This window comes from Chiloscyllium plagiosum, chromosome 32, assembly GCF_004010195.1.
Source record: "Chiloscyllium plagiosum isolate BGI_BamShark_2017 chromosome 32, ASM401019v2, whole genome shotgun sequence".
Classification (NCBI taxonomy): Eukaryota; Metazoa; Chordata; class Chondrichthyes; order Orectolobiformes; family Hemiscylliidae; genus Chiloscyllium; species Chiloscyllium plagiosum.
The window spans coordinates 42134173-42153946 of NC_057741.1; the positions used below are offsets into that span (position 1 = coordinate 42134173).

At 43.3% G+C, this 19774-nt stretch overlaps 1 protein-coding gene across 1 annotated transcript in view; it reads right to left on the bottom strand.

The window, feature by feature from the left end:
• The window catches only part of LOC122539561 (polycomb group RING finger protein 3), a 167138-nt gene extending 147891 nt beyond the window's left edge, over positions 1-19247 (bottom strand). The window contains exon 1 of the mRNA XM_043674543.1: positions 19144-19247. Coding sequence (XP_043530478.1) covers positions 19144-19191 — 48 coding nt within the window. The 5' untranslated portion in view covers positions 19192-19247. The remainder of the gene's footprint in view (positions 1-19143) is intronic.
• Positions 19248-19774: the final 527 nt, after the last annotated feature.

A 19774-nucleotide genomic window follows, 5' to 3' on the forward strand; every position in this document is an offset into this window, starting at 1 on the left:
AAGATCACAGAAGCGCTTCACAGGAGGCTCCCAAGCACTGAGGATGTCACCTAGACAGGGGACGAAACGTCTGCAACACAAATTCCCAGCTCGGCGAACAGAACCACAACAACGAACACCCGAGCTACAAATCTTCTCACAAACTTTGAATAACCTCTTTTTATTGAGCAGCTTTCACCCAAAGCACCCAAGGTGATAATACTTTGCAGCCATAGACTACCCATACGTTCAGGGTAGTCACAAAGACAGGTCTGCTTCTTATTGGGAAGCCCCCTCCATTATCTATACTAAACCCGATTATTATTTTTTCAGCCACGGCAGAATGACCTTGTTCTTGATTAAATAGATACTCCCCGTGCTGTAGCTGTAGAAACACTTTTTCGACTACTGTTGCCTGTCAAGCTACCTGGGAATGGGGTTGGGGTTTCCCTACCAAACGTTCAGTTTTGCCTGAATTCTGCGTGCATTGGAGGGGTGCTAAGGGTTTGGGCAGCAGTAAAGCTCAGTCTGTGGGCTACACATTTCTTAGTACTTTTTCATTCAGGGGATCTGGAGGAATTATTAGCCATCAAAACCGAAACTATCTTATTTGCGGTCTCACTCTCTTGGGCAATGAGACGGCCTCAGCCTTCGCAGAAGTTCAGGTCATGCTCTCAGAACTGCATCTAATTTCCCAGCAAAACTGGTATGCCCTTGACTACCCTACTCGTCAAAGAGGGTGGGGTTTGCGCCATAGTAAAAAGCAAGTATATGATGGGGTTACTGACCTCATCGAGAATATTACAAAGCATGTAGATAACATCTGCACCTTCGTCAATCAAATGACAGAAGGCACTGGATGGAGAAATTGGGGTTTTGGCTCATGGTTTGATCAATCTGGCCATGTATATTGGTATTATTTTAATTTGTCTCTTTGCTGGCATTGCTATTGATAAATGTATTATTGCCAAGCTCATAACTTCTGTTGACAACATTGGGTCGCCCCACCGAAAATGCTTCTTCTCTGTCCAAATGAAGGTGAGGAGGAGCGGTTTCCTTTCCCTACTTCCTCCTCCTTGGATGAGGAAGTATGGCAGTCTCTAGCGTCCATTCGATTGGACTAATCTAATCTAAGTCCTCCCATTCCATGGTGTTGTCATGGAATGACCAAAGGGGGGAAGATGAGGATCTGAAACCTGAATACACACTGAGGCAATCAGTTGTTGTCAGGAATAACCGCTTAACAGATGTTCTTAATAACTTAGGTGGCAGTAAAATGGCTTCTCGATGCCAATAACATGACAAAATGTCTTCTAGGATGTACATTGACAGTTCTGCTAAAAGTTGCATAAAATGGCTTTTAAGTTACTAATTGCTAACTCTACTATAGCTGCATAATTGACTAACCACAGTCTGCTTCAATAGAGATTAGTAGACAATGATCCCTTTACAGCAATGAAATAACTAGACTAGATAAGACATTACTGGACATCGTAAATGACCTTCAGATGCAGGTGCAATGGCTCGGTTAGTGAAATAAGGGGAGGTTTGAATGTTGGAAAACAAAGTTGGTTCCCAGGAAATATCAGTGGACTAAGTAACCGTCAAATAAAGCAATATCGTATATTGATTGGTAATTGTCTGAATGTACTATGCGATCATAGCCTATACCTTTCTTTAAGAAATTAAAAGTCTTTGTTTTAAGCCATGTACACATCTCCTCCAAAGAACACTGAAGTGTATAACCTCTGTGTTAGTTGCATGGAAAATTACGGAAAAAGATAAATGGGAGGAGAGCTCAGCAGAGGGAATTGAAGTTTCCAAAACAAGTAATAGGAGAGAGTATGGAAAGGAATCTAACTTCAGACACAGCAGATAAAGGGACAACTATGAGAAGGGGACAGTCAACACAGGACTCAGGGTGTTGTACCTAAATGCATGCAGTATGCCAAACAAGGCAAAAGAGCTTTTTCGCACAGATTAAAATTGGAAGGTATGATGTTGTGGGTATCTCAGAGATGTGGCTACAAGGAGATGACAGACGGAAACTAAATATCCAAGGATACATGTCTTATCGAAAGGACAGGCAGATGGACAGAAGGAGCATAATTGCCTTGTGAGGAAGAAATTAAATTAAATCGACAGCAAGAAGTGACATAGAGTCGGGAGGTGTAGAATTTGCATTGGTAGAGTTGAGGAACCACAAAAGAAAGACGACTCTGATGGGACTTGTACACAGACCTCCGAGCTATAGTCAGGATGTGGAAAAGAAAAGGCACATAAGAAAGGCGCTATTCGAATAATCACATGGAACTTCAAAATGCAGGTGGACTGGGAAAACCAGGTTGGTAGCGGATCTCATGAAAAAAAATTTGTGGAATGTCTACAAGGATGTTTCAGAGCAACTTATGCTGAGTCCACAGGGAACAGGAAATTCTCGATATAGTGACATGTAATGAAGCAGACTTGATTTGGGATCTTCAGGTGAAGGAACCACTCAAGAGGGAGAAGCTGGAATCAGATGTTTAGATTAGATTAGATTACATTAGCAATACAATTGAGTAATTACAAAGGTATGAGGGAGAGCTGGCCAGAGTTGTTTCCAAGGGAACATGGTAGAGTTTCTGGAGATAATTTGGAAGAAATTCATCCCAAGAAAGAAGAAACATACGAAGGGGAGGATGAGGCATGGCTGACAAAAGAAAAAGCATACAATGTGATGAAGATTTGTGGGAAGCCCTTAAAAAGCAAAGGATAATTTAAAAAGCATGCCTCTCAACATCTTGTACACCTCCGTCAAGTCACCTCTCATCCTTCTTTGCTCCAATGAGAAAAGCCCTAGCTCCCTCAACCTTTCTTCATAAGACATGCCCTCCAGTCCAGGCAGCATCCTGGTAAATCTCCTCTGCACCCTCTTTAAAGCTTTCACATCCTTTCTATAATGAGGCAGCCAGAACAGAACACAATATACCAAGTGTGGTCGAAGCAGGGCTCCATGGAGCTGCACAACCTCGTGGTTCTTAAACTCAATGCCCTTGTTAAAGAAAGCCAACACACCACATGCTTCTTAACAACCCTATCAACTTGGGTGACAACTTTGAGGGATCTACAGTCATGGACCCCAAGATCCTTCTGTTACTCCACACTGCTAAGAATTCTGCCTTTAACCCTATATTCTGCATTCTAATTTGACCTTCCAACATGAATCACTTCACACTTTTCCAGGTTGAATTCGATCTGCCATTTCTCAGTCCAGTTCTGCATCCTGTCAACGTCTCATTGCAACCTATAACAACCCTCCACACTATCCATCACTCCACCAACCTTCGTGTCATTGGCAAACTTACTAACTCACCTTCCACATTCTCATCAAAGTCACAAAGAAAAAATCACAAAGAACAGAGGTCCCAGAACAGATCTCTGTGGAACACCACTGGTCATCAAGCTAGAGGTTGAATACTTTCCATCTACTACCACCCTCAGTCTTCGATAGGCCAGCCAATTCTGTATCCAGACAGCCAAATTTCCCTGCATTGCTTGCCTTCTTACTTTCTTAATGAGCCTACCATGGGGAAACTTATTAAACGACTTGATAAAATCCATATACGCCATATCCACTAATCTATTTTAATCAATGTGTTTGTCATGTCCTCAAAGAATTCAACAAGGCTTATGAGGCATGACCTGCCTCTCACCAAGCCATGATGACTATCTCTAATCAAACTCTGGATTTCCAAGTAACTATAAATTCTCTCAGAATCTTCTCCAATAATTTGCCCCCCACTGATGTAAGACTGACTGATCTGAATTCCCAGGATTATCCCTATTCCCTTTCTTGAACAAGGGAATAACATTTGCCACCCTCCAATCATCTGGCACTATTCCATTGGACAGTGAGAATGCAAAGATCATCACCAAAGGCGCAGCAATCTCTTCCCTCACTTCCTGTTGTAACCTTGGGTATATCCTGTCTGGCCCAAGGGACTTATCAATCCTTAGGCTTTTCAAAATTTTCAGCACATCCTCCTTCTAAACATCAACCTGTTTGAGCATACCCAACTGTTTCACGCTATCCTCACAAATGACAGGTTCGCTCTCTGTAGTGAATACTAAAGCAAAGCATTCACTAAGGACCTCCCCTACTTCCTCTGATTCCAGACATAAGTGAAGACTACCCTCACTCTGGCCACCCTCTTGTGCCTCATATAAGTGGAGAATGCCTTCGGGTTTTCCATAATCCTGCCCGCTTAAGCTTTTTCATGCCCTCCCTTCTAGCTCTCCTAAGTCCATTCTTCAGTTCTTTCCTGGCTAGTATGTAACCCTCTGGAGCCCTGGCTGATCCTTGCCTCCACAACCTGAAGTTAGCTTCCTTCTTCCTCTTGACTAGATGTTCTACATCAAAACGTGTGGTGCTCGAAAAGCACAGCCAGTCAGGCAGCATCCGAGGAGCAGGACAGTCAACGTTTCAAGCATAAGCTCTTCATCCTGCTCCTCGGATGCTGTGCCTTTCCAGCACCTCACTTTTTGACTCTGATCTTAAGCGACTGCAGCCCTCACTTTCTCCTGGAAGTTCTACATCCCTTGTCACCCAAGGTTCTTTCACCCTACAGTCTCTCCCTTGCCTCAGTAGGGCAAACCTATAAAGCACTCTCAGCAAGTGCTCCCTAAACAACCTCCACATTTCTGTCATGCCTTCTCCTGAGAACATCTGTTCCCAATCGAAGCACCCCAATTCCTACCTAATAGCATTGTAATTCCCCCTCCCCCAACTAAATACTTTCCCATACTGTCTACTCTTATCCCTCTCACTATCACTAAAATGCTCTCCCACCATGAGATCTGACACCTGGCCTGGTTCGATGCCAAGCATCAAATCCAATATGACCTCCTGTCCAGACAGCCTATTTACATATTGAGTCAGGAATCCTTCCTGGACACACCTGACAAAAACTGTTTCTTCCATACTATTTGAATTAAGGAGGTTCTAATCAATATTAGGGACGTCACCCATGAGGTAAAAACAATGACTGCAGATGCTGGAAGCCAGATTCTGGATTAGTGGTGCTGGATGAGCACAGCAGTTCAGGCAGTATCCGAGGAGCAGTAAAATCGACGTTTCGGGCAAAAGCCCTTCTACACCCATGAGAAAAAGACAAAGTTGTTGAGGAGAATACTGAGATACAGGCCACTAGACTAGATAGGATTGAGGTTCACACGGAGGAGATGTTAGCAATTCTGGAAAATGTAAAAATAGATAAGTACCCGGGCCGGATGGAATTTATCTTGGATTCTCTGGGAAGCCAGAAAGGAGATTGCCGAGCCTTTGGCTTGGATCTTTTTGTTGTCATTGTCTACATGAATAGTGCCAGAAAACTGAGGATATCAAATGTTGTCCCCTTGATCAAGAAGGGGAGTGGAGACAACCCTGGTAATTTATAGACTTTGGTTGTGGGTAAAGTGTTAGAAACAATTATAAGAGCTAGAATTTATAACCATCTAGAAAGGAATAAGTTGATTAGCAACAGTCAACACGGTTTTGTGACGGGTAGGTTGTGCCTCACAAACCTTATTGAATTCTTTGAGAAGGTGACCAAACAGGGTGGATGAGAGTAAAGCAGTCGATGTGGTGTATATGGATTTTAGCAAGGCGTTGGATAAGGTTGCCAAAGGTACACGATTGCACAAAATATGAAGGCATGGAATTGAGGGTGATTTAACGGTTTGAATCAGGAATTGGCTAGCTGAAAGAAGACACAGGGTGGTGGTTGATGGAAAATGTTCATCCTGGAGTTCAGTTACTCGTGGTGGACCGCAGCGATCTGTTTTGGGTCCACTGCTGTTTGTCATTTTTATAAATGGATGAGGTTGTAAATTTGCAGATGACACTAAGATCGGTAGAGTTGTGGATAGTGCAGAAGGATGTTGCAGGTTACAGAGGGACATTGATAAACTGTAGAGTTGGGCTGAGAGGTGGCACTTTAGTGCAGAAAAGTGTGAGGTAATTCACTTTGAAAGGAGCAACAGGAATGCAGAGTACTGGGCTAATGTTAAGATCCTTGTTAGTGCAGATGAGCAGAGAGATCTCAGTCAAGAGTGTGGTGCTAGAAAAGCACAGCAGGTCAGGCAGCATCCAAGGAGCAGGAAAATCGACATTTCGGACAAAAGCCCCTCATCAGGAAATCATCTTCTAAAGAGATCTCAGTGCCCATGCACCTAGATCCCTGAAAGTTGCCACCCAAATTGATAGGGTTGTTAAGAAGGCATACAGAGTATTAGCTTTTATTAGTAGAGGGATTGAGTTGCGGAACCATGAGGTCATGGTGCAGCTGTACAAAATGCTGGTGCGGCTGCACTTGGAGCATTGCGTACAGTTCTGGTCACCGTATTAGAGGAAGGATGTGGAAGCTTAGAAAAGGGTTGAGAGATTTACTCAGATGTTGCCTAGTATGGAGGGAAGGTCACACGAGGAAAGGCTGAGGGACATGAGACTATTTTTGTTAGAGAGAAGAAGGTTGAAAGGTGACTTAATTGAGACAGACAAGATAATCAGAGGGTTAGATCGGGTGGACATTTAAAGCTTTTTTCTTCAGATGTTGATGGCTAGCACGAGTGGGTATATGTTTAAATTGAGGGATGATAGATAAAGTACAGATGTCAGAGGTAATTTATTTACTCACAGAGTAGTAGGGACGTGAAACACACTGCCTGCAACAGACGTAGACTCGTCAACTTTAAGGGCATTTATTTGGTCATTGCATCATCACATGAACAAAAACAGAATTGTGTAGGTTAAATGGGCTTCAGATTGGTTTCACGGGTTGGTGCAAAATCAAGGGCTGAAGGGCCTGTACTGCACTGTAATGTTCTATGCAACCCTGTTACTTCTGCACCTTTCCAAAATCCACCCCCCAATCTGCAATAAATGACAACATTACTGACTCAACCTGCAAGTCAACCTTTAGAGAATCCTAGACTAGCACTCCCAGATCCCTTTGTACTTTGGCTTTATGAATTTTCTCACTGTTTAGAAAATAGTCCTTGCCTGTATTCTTTTTTTCCAAAGTGCAAGACCTCGCATTTGCTCATCAATTTCATCCGCCATTTCCTTGACTACTCTCCTAAACTGTCTAAATCTTTCTGCAGCCTCCCCACCTCCTCAGTATTACCTGCCTGTCCACCTAACTTCGTATCATCAGCAAACTTCGCCAGAATGCCCCCAGTGCCTTCATTCAGATCATTAATATGTAAAGTGAACAGCTGCTGCCCCAACACTGAACCCTGCGGGACACCACATGTCACTAGCTGCCATTCCGAAAAAGAACCTTTTATCCCAACTCTCTGCCTTCTGTCAGACAGTCAATCCACAATCCATGCCAGTAGCTCACATCCAACACCATGGGCTCTCACCTTACTTAGCAGCCTCCTGAGGCACCTTATCAAAGGCCTTTTGGAAGTCTAGATAGATAACATCCACTGGGTTTCCCTGGTCTAACCCACTTGTTACCTCTTCAAAAAACTCTAACAGGTTTGTCAGGCACAACCTTTCCTTACTAAATCCATGCTAACTTGTTCTAATGCAACCCTGCACTTCCAAGAATTTAGAAATCTCATCCTTAAAGATGGATTCTAGAATTTTCCCTACAACCGAGGTTAAGCTAATCGGCTTATAATTTTCCATCTTTTGGCTTGATTCTTTCTTGAACAAGGGGGTTACAACAGTGATTTTCCAGTCACCTGGGACTTTCCCCGACTCCAGTGACTTTTGAAAGATCACAACCAACGCCTCCACTATTTCCTCAGCCACCTCCCTCAGGACTCTAGGATGTAGCCCATCAGCGCCAGGAGACTTATCAATTTTTAGACCTTTTAGCTTTTCTAGCACTTTCTCTTTTGTAATGGCTACCATATTCACTCTGCCCCTGACTCTCCTTAATTGTTGGGATATTACTCATGTCTTCCACTGTGAAGACTGACCCACAAAGTACCTATTAAGTTCTTCAGCTATTTCCTTATCTCCCATCGATAGTCTTCCTGCACCAAATTGGAGTTACGCAATTTCTACTTTTGCCTCTCATTTGTTTCTTCTGTATTGAAAGAAATTTTTACTATAATTTCTACAATTACTGGCTAGCTTACCTTCATATTTGATCCTCTCCTTCCTTATTTCTCTCTTTGTTATCCTCTGTTTGTTTTTGCAGTCTTCCCAATCTTCTGATTTCCCAGTGCTCTTGGCCACTTTATAGGCTACCTCTTTGATCTTTGATACATTTCCTGACTTCCTTTGTCAGCCATGGCTGTCTAATTCCACACCCCCAAAAAAAACCACAGATAATCTTTCTTTTCTTTGGAATGAACCTCTGTATTGTGTCCTCAATTACACCCAGAAACTCCTGCCATTGTTGCTCTACTGTCCTCTCCAGTAGGCTCTGCTTCCAGTCGATTTTCATCAGTTCCTCTCCCATGCCCCTTGTTTAACTGTAACACCATTACATCCGATTTTGCCGTCTCTCTTTCAAACTGCAGACTGAACTCTACCATATTATGATCACTGCCTCCTAATTGTTCCCTTACTTTAAGATCTTTTATAAAGTCTGGCTCATTACATAGCACTAAGTCCAGAATAGCCTGCTTCCTTGTGGGCTCCATCACAAGCAGTTCCAAAAAGCCATCCTGTAAGCATTCCATTAATTCCCTTTCTTTGGATCCACCGGCAACATCATTCACCCAGTCCATTTGCATACTGAAGTCTCCCATGATCACCGTGACCTTGCCTTTCTGACATGCCCTATCTATTTCCTGGTACATCTTGCACCCCTGGTCCTGACCACTGTTGGGAGGTCAGTACATAACTCCCATTATGGGTTTTTTTGCCTTTATGGTCCCTCAACTCCACCCACACAGACTTCACACCATCTGACCCTATGTCATAGATTTAATCTCATTCTTAACTAACAGGTCAGCCACGTCCCCTCTGCCCACCTCCCTGTCTTTTCGATAAGGTGTAAATCCTTGGATGTTTAACTGCCAGTCCTGAACCCCTTACAAACATGTCTCTGTGGTGCCTACCACATCATAATCATTCACAATGATTTGTGTCATTAATTCATCTACTTTGTTACGAATACTACGAGCATTCAGGTAAAGTGCCTTAATGCTAATTTTCATATCCTCATGATTTCCATCATCCCTAGTATTATGTCCTAAGTTATCCTTCCTTTTTGCTTCATTCCTAGTCTGCCTTGAACTTAAATCCTGCACACTTGCTAACCTGCTGTTTATCTTTCTACTTGACTCAATACTCCCTGTTGCTTTCCCTTCCCCCTTACTCACAAGTTTAAAGTCCTAGTGACCACCCTGTTTATCCTTTTCACCAGAACACTGGTTCCAGATCAGTTCAGGTGGAGACTGTTCCATCAGTACAGATCATTCCTGTTCCAAAAGTGATGCCAATGTCCCATGAAATGAAATGTCTTTTCCCACACTAATCTCTTAGCCACATGCTTACTTCCCTAATTTTCTTATCCCTATGCAAATTAACACATGGCTTGAGCAGTAATCCAGAGATTATGACCCTCGAGGACAGGTTCTTCAATTTCCTTCCTAGTGCTTGATACTCCCCAAACAGGTCTTCCTTCCTAGCCTTGCTTATGTTGTTAGTTCCAACAAGGACCACAACAACTGGATCTTCTACCTCCCGCTCCAATATCCTTTCAAGCCAGTCAAAGATGTCCTGCACCCTTAATATATTAAGGATCAGGGCGAAAGAAGTGAGAGCATATTGGTAAGTTTTCAAATGACAAAGATAGGTGGAGGGGCAGGTAGTGTTAAATAAGCAAGGAAGTGACAGAAGGACTTGAACAGGCTAGTACAGTAGCCAAAAAAATGGCAGATAGAATACATTATGACAAAATGTAAGGTTAAGCACTTTGGCAGGAAGAATGGAGGCTTGGACTATTTTCTAAATGGGGAAAGGCTTTGGAAAACTGAAGTACAAAGCATCTTTGTGGAACGCATTGCTGCCAAGGGCTGTGAAGTCCAAGTCATTGAGTCTATTTAAGACAAAGAAAAATAGGTTCTTGATTGGTAAGGGATCATAGGTTAAAGGGCAAAGGCAGGAGAATGGGGTTAAGAAACATATTAGCCATGATCAAGTAGTGACCTGTTCCAATTCTGCTCCTATATCTTGTGGTACTGATTATAAGAGCGGGGATGTTATGTTGGAGCTGTACAAAACTTGGGTTAGGCCACAGCTGGAGTACTGTGTAATGTTCTGGTTGCCACATAGGAAAGATGTACTGGATGGAGTGCAGAAGAGATTAAGCAGCATGTTGCCTGATCTGAGCATTTCAGCTATGAAGAGGTGCTCAACCTATTTTCTTTACAGCAAAGAACGCTGAGGGGGAATCTACGATAAAGGAGGGGCATAGGCACAATGGATAGAAAGTGCCTGTTCTCCTCTGCTGAATAACAAGAGGACATAATTTGAAGCTGGAGGGCAAAAGGTTTAGGGGTGATTTGAGTAAATTGTGTTTTTACCCAGACGGTGGTGGCAATCTGGAATGCAGTGTGAGGCAGGAAACCTCACACCTTTAAAAAATACTTGGACGAGTACTTGAAATGTCACAACATTCAAGGCAATTTGGGGGGGGGGGGGGGAAGAGTGCTGAAAAGTGGGATTACTATAGATAGGTTGTTGCAGAACTGGTTAACTATTCTTCTCTTCTTTATGACTCTATGATTCCTACATACCGTCTGTCATTCTCATCACCTGCCTTCCCACTGATTTAAACTTGGCCACAGTACATTCACTTACCTCATCCAAGCTTTTAATATATATTGTAATTAATTGTGATCCCAGCATTGATCCCATCCTGAAAAATACCCCCATCCTCCCAACTCGCTTATCTTCTATGAATCAGCCCAATTCTCAATTCATACTAATATACTACCACCAAAACCACAGATTCGTATCTTATTACGTCATATAAGTGTTATTGAATGCCTTTGGGACATGCAAATATATTAAACCTTCTGGTTCCCTTTTATCTATCTTGGATATTACTTTCTCAAAGGATTTTAATAAGTTTGTTAGATATGATTGCCCCTTTATATTCTGCTTGTTATTCTGTATTTTTAAATGTTCTGCTATTACATTCCTTATAATAGGCTCCAACATTTTCCCAATGACAGATTTAAGGAAACTAAGCTATAGCTACCCTGCCTTTTAGAATAAGTGTACTGGCAGTTTCCCAAATCACTGGGACTTTTCCAGAATCTAAGATACAAAATCTAAAAATACTACCAATAAATCCACTATCTCTTAGCTACTTCCTTTAACGTTGCAACCATCCGGTTGACAGACTCATCAGCCTTCAGGCACATGTGTTTCTATTGCATAGTTTTTCCTCTCGTGATAGTTATTGTATTCATTTCTTGTCCCCTTTTGGCGCATGGCTTATTTAGTATTTTTGGAATGCTAATAGTTTTCTCGACCATGAAGACTGATGTACAGTCTTTACATAATTTTTTGCCATTCCCTGGTTCCCCTTTATTATTTCTCCAGCCTCATTCACTAAGTGGGCTGTGTTCACTTTGGTCTTTCTCTTTTTTTTATACATTTAAAGAAGCTCTTGCAGTCTTGTATAGGCAAGGCAATGGCCTAGTGATGTTATCACTAGACTATTAATTCAGAACTCAGTTAATGTCCTGGTGACTTGGGCTTCAAATCCTGCTGTGGTAGGTGGTGGAACTTAAATTCAATTTTGGGGCAACATGGTGGCTCAATGGTTAGCACTGCTGTCTCACAGCACCAGGGAAAGGTTTGATTCCAGCCTCGGGCATCAGTCTGTATGGAGTTTGCACATTCTCCCAGTGTCCATTTGGGTTTCTTCCCACAGTCCAAAGATGTGCAGTTCAGTGAATTGGCCATGCTAAATTGCCCATAGCATTAGGTACATTAATCAGAGGGAAATAGGTCAATCTTCCTCACTACACATCACCAGACCCTGGTGGATTGAAACCATGCTGTTCTCGGAAACCATCCCGAGTACACTTTAAATTCTCTCTCATGGGTAGCTCTGCCCATGTGATTTTCCCAATGCACATGAAGATTAAAGTGCTTTTTTTTTAAAACATGTCCTCAGTACCTCCTGATTTACTGTTTGTCCTATAGTATAGCTATTCTTAAAGAGCCTATAGACTACTCCCACCAGTGTCTTCTTTCCCTTGTTATATCTTACTTTGCATGTGGATTCTTCATTTTCCAATCCAAGATCTTTCTTGTTATTGTACTTATTTCATTTAGTAGTGACAAAGCTAACCCAAACTTTAGAAAACATCACATTCCCTGAATATTTAGTTCCCAGCTATGATCTTCTTTTAACTATGATGACTGCAAGATTTTACACATTAACCTCTATTTGTGCTGTTGATTAATTTATTTTGCACCGAATACTATGGGTATTTTGAGTAAAAAGCAATTAATTTTATCCTCCTTTGACTCTATTTATTGTCATTTTCCTGCTTGTACAATCTGTGACTTCTTGTCCCACTCTGGATATCAGTATCCAAATTGCAACCCTACAATGTTGCCATTGCCTTTTGCTTTTTAAACCAATGTTACCCCTCTCCTCAACCCTTTCCCATCTACTTAGTTTAAAGCCCTCTCTGCTTGCTAGTTATTCATTCACTTTTTCACTCGTCCCAGATGAATCAAGTTAAGCCCATCCTACTAGATCAGCTGCCATCTATCCCCATTGCTGGTGTCAGTGCCCATGAACTGAAATCTGTTTCTCCAACTTGCCAATTTAATTATCCCAATATTTGAAGATGGCAGGATATATTGAAAAGATGGTTAGCAAGTCATACAAGATTGTGGCCTTCATATGTAGAGATTTAGACAACAAAAGAAGGGAGGGTATGCTCAACATATATATTTTTAAAAATCGCTGCTCATACCAACTTGAGCATTTCATCCAGAGGATGTTGCCCATTCCTAATTGCCCAGAGAGCAGTTAAGAGTCAATCTCATTGCGGTGATTTGGAGTCACATGCAGGCCAGTCCAGGTAAGGATGGCAGTTTGCCTCTCTAAAGGACATTAGTGAACCAGACGGGTTTTTCCAACAATCAACAATGGATTCACAGTCACGATTCGAGTCTTAATTGCAGATTTTTTTTTATTATTGAATTCAGATTCAAATATCTGCCATGGCAGGATTCGAATTTAGGTCCCCAAAACAATATCTCAGTCTCTGAACTAACAGTCTAGCAATAATACCACTCGGCCATTGTCTCGTTGTAGTCACCACACACTAGGAAGGATGTAAATGTCACTGCAAGGGTGCAGAGGCAATTTACCAGAATGATTGCAAGGATGGGGGAATTTTAACAAGGTTCAGTTGGGGAAGCTGATTTCTTCAGAGAAAAGAAGAGTGAGGGTAAATTTACAGAGATTCAGTTAATTGCCGAGAGGTGCGAGGGAGGAGCAAAGGACTTCTGGGAAGGTTTTAAGCAGAACGTGGCAGGTGAGAGACAGTTCACATGTCTCTGCTGACGACATCTGCGCGAAGTGCACTCAACTCCATCTCCTCGAAAACCGAGTTAAGGAACTGGAGCTAGAGCTGAATGAACTATGGATCATTCGGGAGGCTGAGGGGGAAATTGAGAGGATGTACAGGGAGGTGGTCACTCTCCAGACACAGGATAAGGACAACTTGGTTACTGTCAAGGGGAGGAAATGGAACAGACGGTCAGAGCAGGGATCCCCCGTGGCCGTTCCCCTCAGCAATAAGTTTACTGTTTTGGATACTGCTGGTGGGAACAGCCTACCAGGGGAAAGCCATTGTTGTCAGGTCTCTGGCACTGAACCTGGCACTGTGGCTCAGAAGGGAAGTGGGGAAAATAGAAAAGCGCTAGTGGTCAGGGACCAATAATTAGATGAATTAACAGGAGATTTTATGGCCAGGAACGGGACTCACGGAAGGTATATTGCCTCTCTGGTGCCAGGGTCCGGGATGTCGCTGATCAGGTTTACAGGATTCTGAAGGGGGAGGGGGAGCAGCCAGAAATCGTGGTACATATTGGCACCAATGATATAGCCAGAAAAGGGATTGAGCATCTGAAAAGTGACTACAGAGAGTTAGGTTGGAAGCTGAAGAGCAGGACGAGTAGAGTAGTGATCTCAGGTTTGCTACCGATGCCACAAGATAGTGAGATGAGAAACAGTCAGCGAATTCAGCTTGACACGTGGCTGCAAGGCTGGTGCAGGAGGGAGAGCTTCAGATACCTAGACCATTGGGATACCTTCTGGGGAAAGTGGGACCTGTACATGAAGGATGGGTCGCACCTAAACTGGAGGGGCACAAATGTCCTGGATGGGAGATTTGCTTGTGTGATTCGGGAGGGTTTAAACTAGTTTGGCAGAGGGTGGGAATCAGAGCCACATGTCTGAGAGGGGGTCAGTTGCAGATGGGGCAGTGACAGGATGTCTTGAATCTATCAGGAAGGTTTCTCACGCGATAAAACAAAGGAATCAGTTAAAGTGTGTCTGCGTCAATGCAAGGAGTGTCCAAAATAAGAGGGACGAACTTAGAGCATGAATCAGTACTTGGGGCTACGATGTTGTGGCCATAAAGGAGACATGGGTTTCACAGGGACAGGAATGGTTGCTTGATGTTCCAGGGTTTAGAATGTTTAAAAATAACAGGGAGAGTGGAAAAAAATAGGAGAGGGTGTAGCATTGCTAATCAGAGAGCACATCACAGCTACAGAAACGTAGTTTGTTGAGGAAGGTTTGTCTACTGAGTCAGTATGAATAGAAGTTAGGAACAGCAAGGGAACAGCCACCGCACTGAGGGTTTTCTACAGACCACCGAAAAGCAGTAGAGAGATTGAAGATCTCATAGGCGGGCAGATTCTGGAAAAATGCAAAAGTAGCAGGGTTGTTGTTATGGATGATTTCAACTTTCCCAATATCGACTGGAACCTCCTAAGTGCAGATGGTTTGGATGAAGCCATTTTTGTCAGGTGTGTTCAGGAAGGTTTCCTTACTCAGTGTGTAGACAGACTGACAAGGGGAGAGGCCATTTTAGATTTGGTGCTCGGCAATGAGCCAGGACAGGTGTCAGATCTCGTGGTGGGAGAGCACTTGGTGACAGTGATCACAACTGCCTCACATTTAGCATAGCCTTGGAGAGTAAAAGGAGCAGTTACCAAGGGAAGATAATTATTTGGGGAAAAGGAAATTATGACGCTATCAGACAGAAGTTGGGAAGTACAGACTGGAAGCAATTGTTCCACAGAAAGGGCACAGCTGATATGTGGAGACTATTTAAAGAGCAGTTGTTGCGAGTGATGCACAAATGTGTTCCCCCGAGACAGGTGAGAAGGGTTAGATTAAGGAACCTTAGATGACGAGGACAGAGGAGGTTCTCGTCAAAAGGAAGAAGGCAGCTTACATAAGGTGGAGGAAGCAAGGATGTAGCACAGCTTTAGAGGATTACAGACTTGCGAGAAAGGAGCTCAGAAATGGACTGAGGAGAGCCCAGGAGGGAACACAAAAAAGGTTTGGCAAGAAGGATTAGGGAAAACCCAAAGGCATTTTACTCATACATGAAGAATAAGAGAACGATCAGGGAGAAGGTAGGACCGATCAGGGATACTGGAGGGAACTTGTGCGTGGAGTCTGAGCAGATAGGGGAAGCCCTAAATGAGTTTTTTGCTCCGGTTTTCACCAAGGAAAAGGAATTTGTTGTAAATGAAAACTTTGAGGAGCTGGGATACAGTCTTGAAGAGATCAATATTGATGAAGTTGATGTGCTAGAAATGTTGGAAAACATTAAGATTGATAAGTCCCCAGGGCCAGACCAAATTTATCCTAGGCTATTCCGGGAAGTGAGAAAGGAGGTTGCTAAGCCACTGATGAGGATATTTGCCTCCTCACTCTCCACGGACGTCGTACCGGAGGATTGGAAGGAGGCAAATGTTGTTCCTCTTTTCAAGAAAGGTAAGAGGGAAATCCCTGGCAATTACAGAGCAGTCAATTTTATGTCTGTGGTCAGCAAAGCTTTGGAAAGAATTCTGAGGGATAGGATTTATAACTATTGGCAAGGCATAGTGTGATTAAAGTCAGTCAGCAAGGCTTTGTGAGGGGCAGGTCATGCCTCACAAATCTTGAGTTCTTTGAGGAGGTGTCAAAACAGGTCGACGAAGGTCGAGCAGTGGATTGGTGTATATGGATTTCAGCAAGGCATTTGATAAGGTTCCCCATGGTCGGCTCATTCATAAAGTCAGGAAGTATGGGATACAGGGAGATTTGGCTATCTTGATTCAGAATTGGCTGGTTGACAAAAGGCAGAGAGTGGCTGCAGATGGAAAATATTCTGCCTGGAGGTCAGTGTTGAGTGGGGTCCCGCAGGGCTCTGTTCTCGGGCCTCTGCACTTTGAAGTTTTTAATCAATGACTTGGATGAGGAGGTTCAGGGGTGGGTTAGTAAATTTGCAGATGACACAAAGGTTGAAGGTGTCATCGATAGTATAGAGGGCTACTGCAGGCAACAGTGTGACATAGACAGGATGCAGAGCTGGGCTGAGAAATGGCAGATGGAGTTCAACCTGGATAAATGCAAAGTGATGCATTTTGAAAGTATGAACTGAATGCTGAATATAGGATTAAAGACAGGATTCTTGGCAGTGTGGAGGAACAGGGATCTGGATGTGCAAGTACATAGATCCCTCAAAGTTGCCACCGAAGTGGATAGGGTTATTAAGAAAGCATATGGTGTTTTGGCTTTCATTGACAGGGGGATCAAGTTTACGAGCCACGAGGTTTTGCTGCAGCTCTACAAGTCCCTGGTGAGACCACACTTGGAATATTGTCTCCAGTTCTGGTTGCCCTATTACAGGAAAGATACAAAGGCTTTGGAGAGGGTGCAAAGAAGGTTTACCCGGATGCTGCCTGGACTGGAGGGCTTGCCTTATGAAGAAAGGTTGAATAAGCTCAGACTTTTCTCCCTGGAGAGGAGGAGGAAGACAGGAGACCTGATCGAGGTATACAAGATACTAAGTAGAATAGATAAAGTCAATAGCCAGAGACTTTTCCCCAGGGCAGGACTGACTGGTACGAGGAGTCGCAGTTTGAAGACATTAGGTGGAAGGTATAAAGGAGATGTCAGAGGTAGGTTCTTTATGCAGAGAGTAGTGAATGCATGGAGTGCGTTGCCAGCTGTGATGGTGGAAGCAGAGTCACTGGGGACATTTAAACGACTGCTAGACATGCACATGGATAGCAGTGAGTTGAGGGACGCGTAAGTTATGTTATTATATTTTACATTCGGATTAAACTCGGCACAACATCGTGGGCCAAGTACTGTGTTGTACTTTTCTATGTTCTAACTAGGATCAGTTTACATAAGGTAAATAAACAAAAGGAGTTCCCCACTTGCTGATGGTACAGGCCTAAGGAAACAGACATTTGAGATTTTTGGAAACAGATGTGGGAGATGCTGCAGAACTTATTCCTGCAGCAATTGATAATGACCTGGAATTCTCTGTCTACAAGTGTGAGGGGAGCGGAGACAATCAATGATTTCCAAAGGAAATTGATGCGCACCTGAAGGAAATAAACTTTCAGCGCTATAGGGACAGATTCTACAGATCCAATTCTATAAACTGAATTGCCTTCTATATGTCATACAAGTACTGAGATGCTACACAGTTCACAAGTGATTGTTACAACAGCATGACCTTGAAGTCCTATGTCTAAGTAATGGATAAAGGGAAATATTTTATCAGAAAAGACATGGGATTTATATATGGAAGATAGCAGCAACACCAAAGAAAACATTCCATTTTCAGAACTTTTCACACAACATCTGATAAAGTACCTGCAACACTTTATTCTTTTTCAAGACTCTGATGGACTTGGTTTGTTTCTAGTATAATCTGTCTTACATTAGATTACAAAGAATCTGCTCATCTAAATGCAGGATTCTAACAGTCAAAAGAATCCTTATTAAGTGACACATCAAGCACTGAATCAGCAACTATCATATTCAACAGCAATAAATGGTAAAAGCTTTCCAATATATGAAATGTCATCAACTTGAACATTTTTCCTCATATCACCTTAATTCAACACCAGATCTCACAGGGGAAAAACAGAAATATCAAAAACTTAAGTCAAATTACACCAATAGTGACAAATTAGAAGAACTAAATATCTTATAGCTGCAGTCAAACATATAAGAACAAATCATACTGAACAGGAATGAAACAGAGAAACTTGAATGAATACAAAAAACTGGTTAGGAAAGGAAGATAGAAAGAGCTGGATCAAGTCAAATGATGAGGAATTTTAAATAAAAACAAAGTACAGGAGAAACACAGCAGGTCTGGCATTTGGGGAGCTCGAAAATGAGTAAATGCTCATCCTTGTAACCATTTTTTCAAAGACCATTCAGAATCTCAGCATTAACGAGGTTTCTCACCCAACAGATGTTGCCAGACCTGCTGGGTTTCTGCAGTGCATCGTTTGTATTTCAGATTTCCAGCATCCACAAAATTTTGCAAGGAACTTGACAGGGGCAAAATGGTAAGGGATGAGGGAAAAGAATAATTACAAACTATTATCATAGCCTGGAATATTGCACAGGTTATCAAGACCTTGGTGACAGGACAGTATAGGTTTTATAGGTTCTGTGGTGAGAGGATGGTATGTTGGGGATTTTACTGGCCTCCATGGTAAAAGGATGGTATACTGGGGGGTTATTGGTTCCATGGTGACACGATGGCATATGGGAGGGGGGGGGGGGGTTGGTGGTGGTGGCTATTGGCGCTATGGTGACAGGATCGTATATTGATGTTTATGATCAGTCCAGGCTTCTGGCGGTGAACCCTGACACTGAAGTCTCTTGAGTACTCCGAGGGGGGAAGAGAGACCACGGCACAAAAGCTGAGCAGTGCCGCCCCTTCCTTGGGCTGCCCCCGCCCGGGCCTCGGTTCACAGGCGCTGCTCTCTGCGCCGCGGGAGGTATTTTGGCAGCGGATTGGGGCAGGAGAGGCAGAGGGCGGACGCGCTCGGCTGAGAGTGGGCGGAGGAACCGGTCAGATATAGGGGGCGGGAGCCGGGTCCGAGGCCGAGGACCGGCTCCGCGATGCCGCACTCACCTGTCTCCGCGACGCTGCGAGGCTGAGGGGCGGCGGACTCGGACTCATTGATGGACAACCACCGCCGCCGCTTTCCCCGTGACGCCAGCAGTCTGCGCCCACCGGCCTCTCCGTCATCAGAAAGCGCCCAGTGCCGGATGCACATGCGCAGTGAGGAGAGAATACCGCGTGTTTCGGAAGGCGGGAAAGTGAGAGAACGTGAAGTAACTCGATAGAGGTCCGTATCCTGTCGCTCTTTATTTACATATGAAGTACCTTAACTCGAGTACTGCCTCTTCACAGTCAGAGCCAGAATGTCTGACGGTCCTTTTTTGTTCTGACAAACAATACCCTTCGATCAACGGGCTTCTCCTGGTTAATGTTTTGTTAAACGTTACCCCCGCAGTTCCCATGGTGTGTGTGAGCGGGTGTGAGACACAGCGAGAGACACAAGGTGCACGAATCTTTATTCAATTTTCACCACCTGATGATTTTTTTTCATATTTTATTAAACAATTCACAGTTTACAAAACAAATAAAATTTACCGCTGTTTACAGAGAAACAGCAATTTTACAAGGGAGAGGGGCAGCAAAGCCAGGCCCAAAACCCTAACGTTCAACCAGCTTTCAGGGAAATGAGGACAAACCTCAA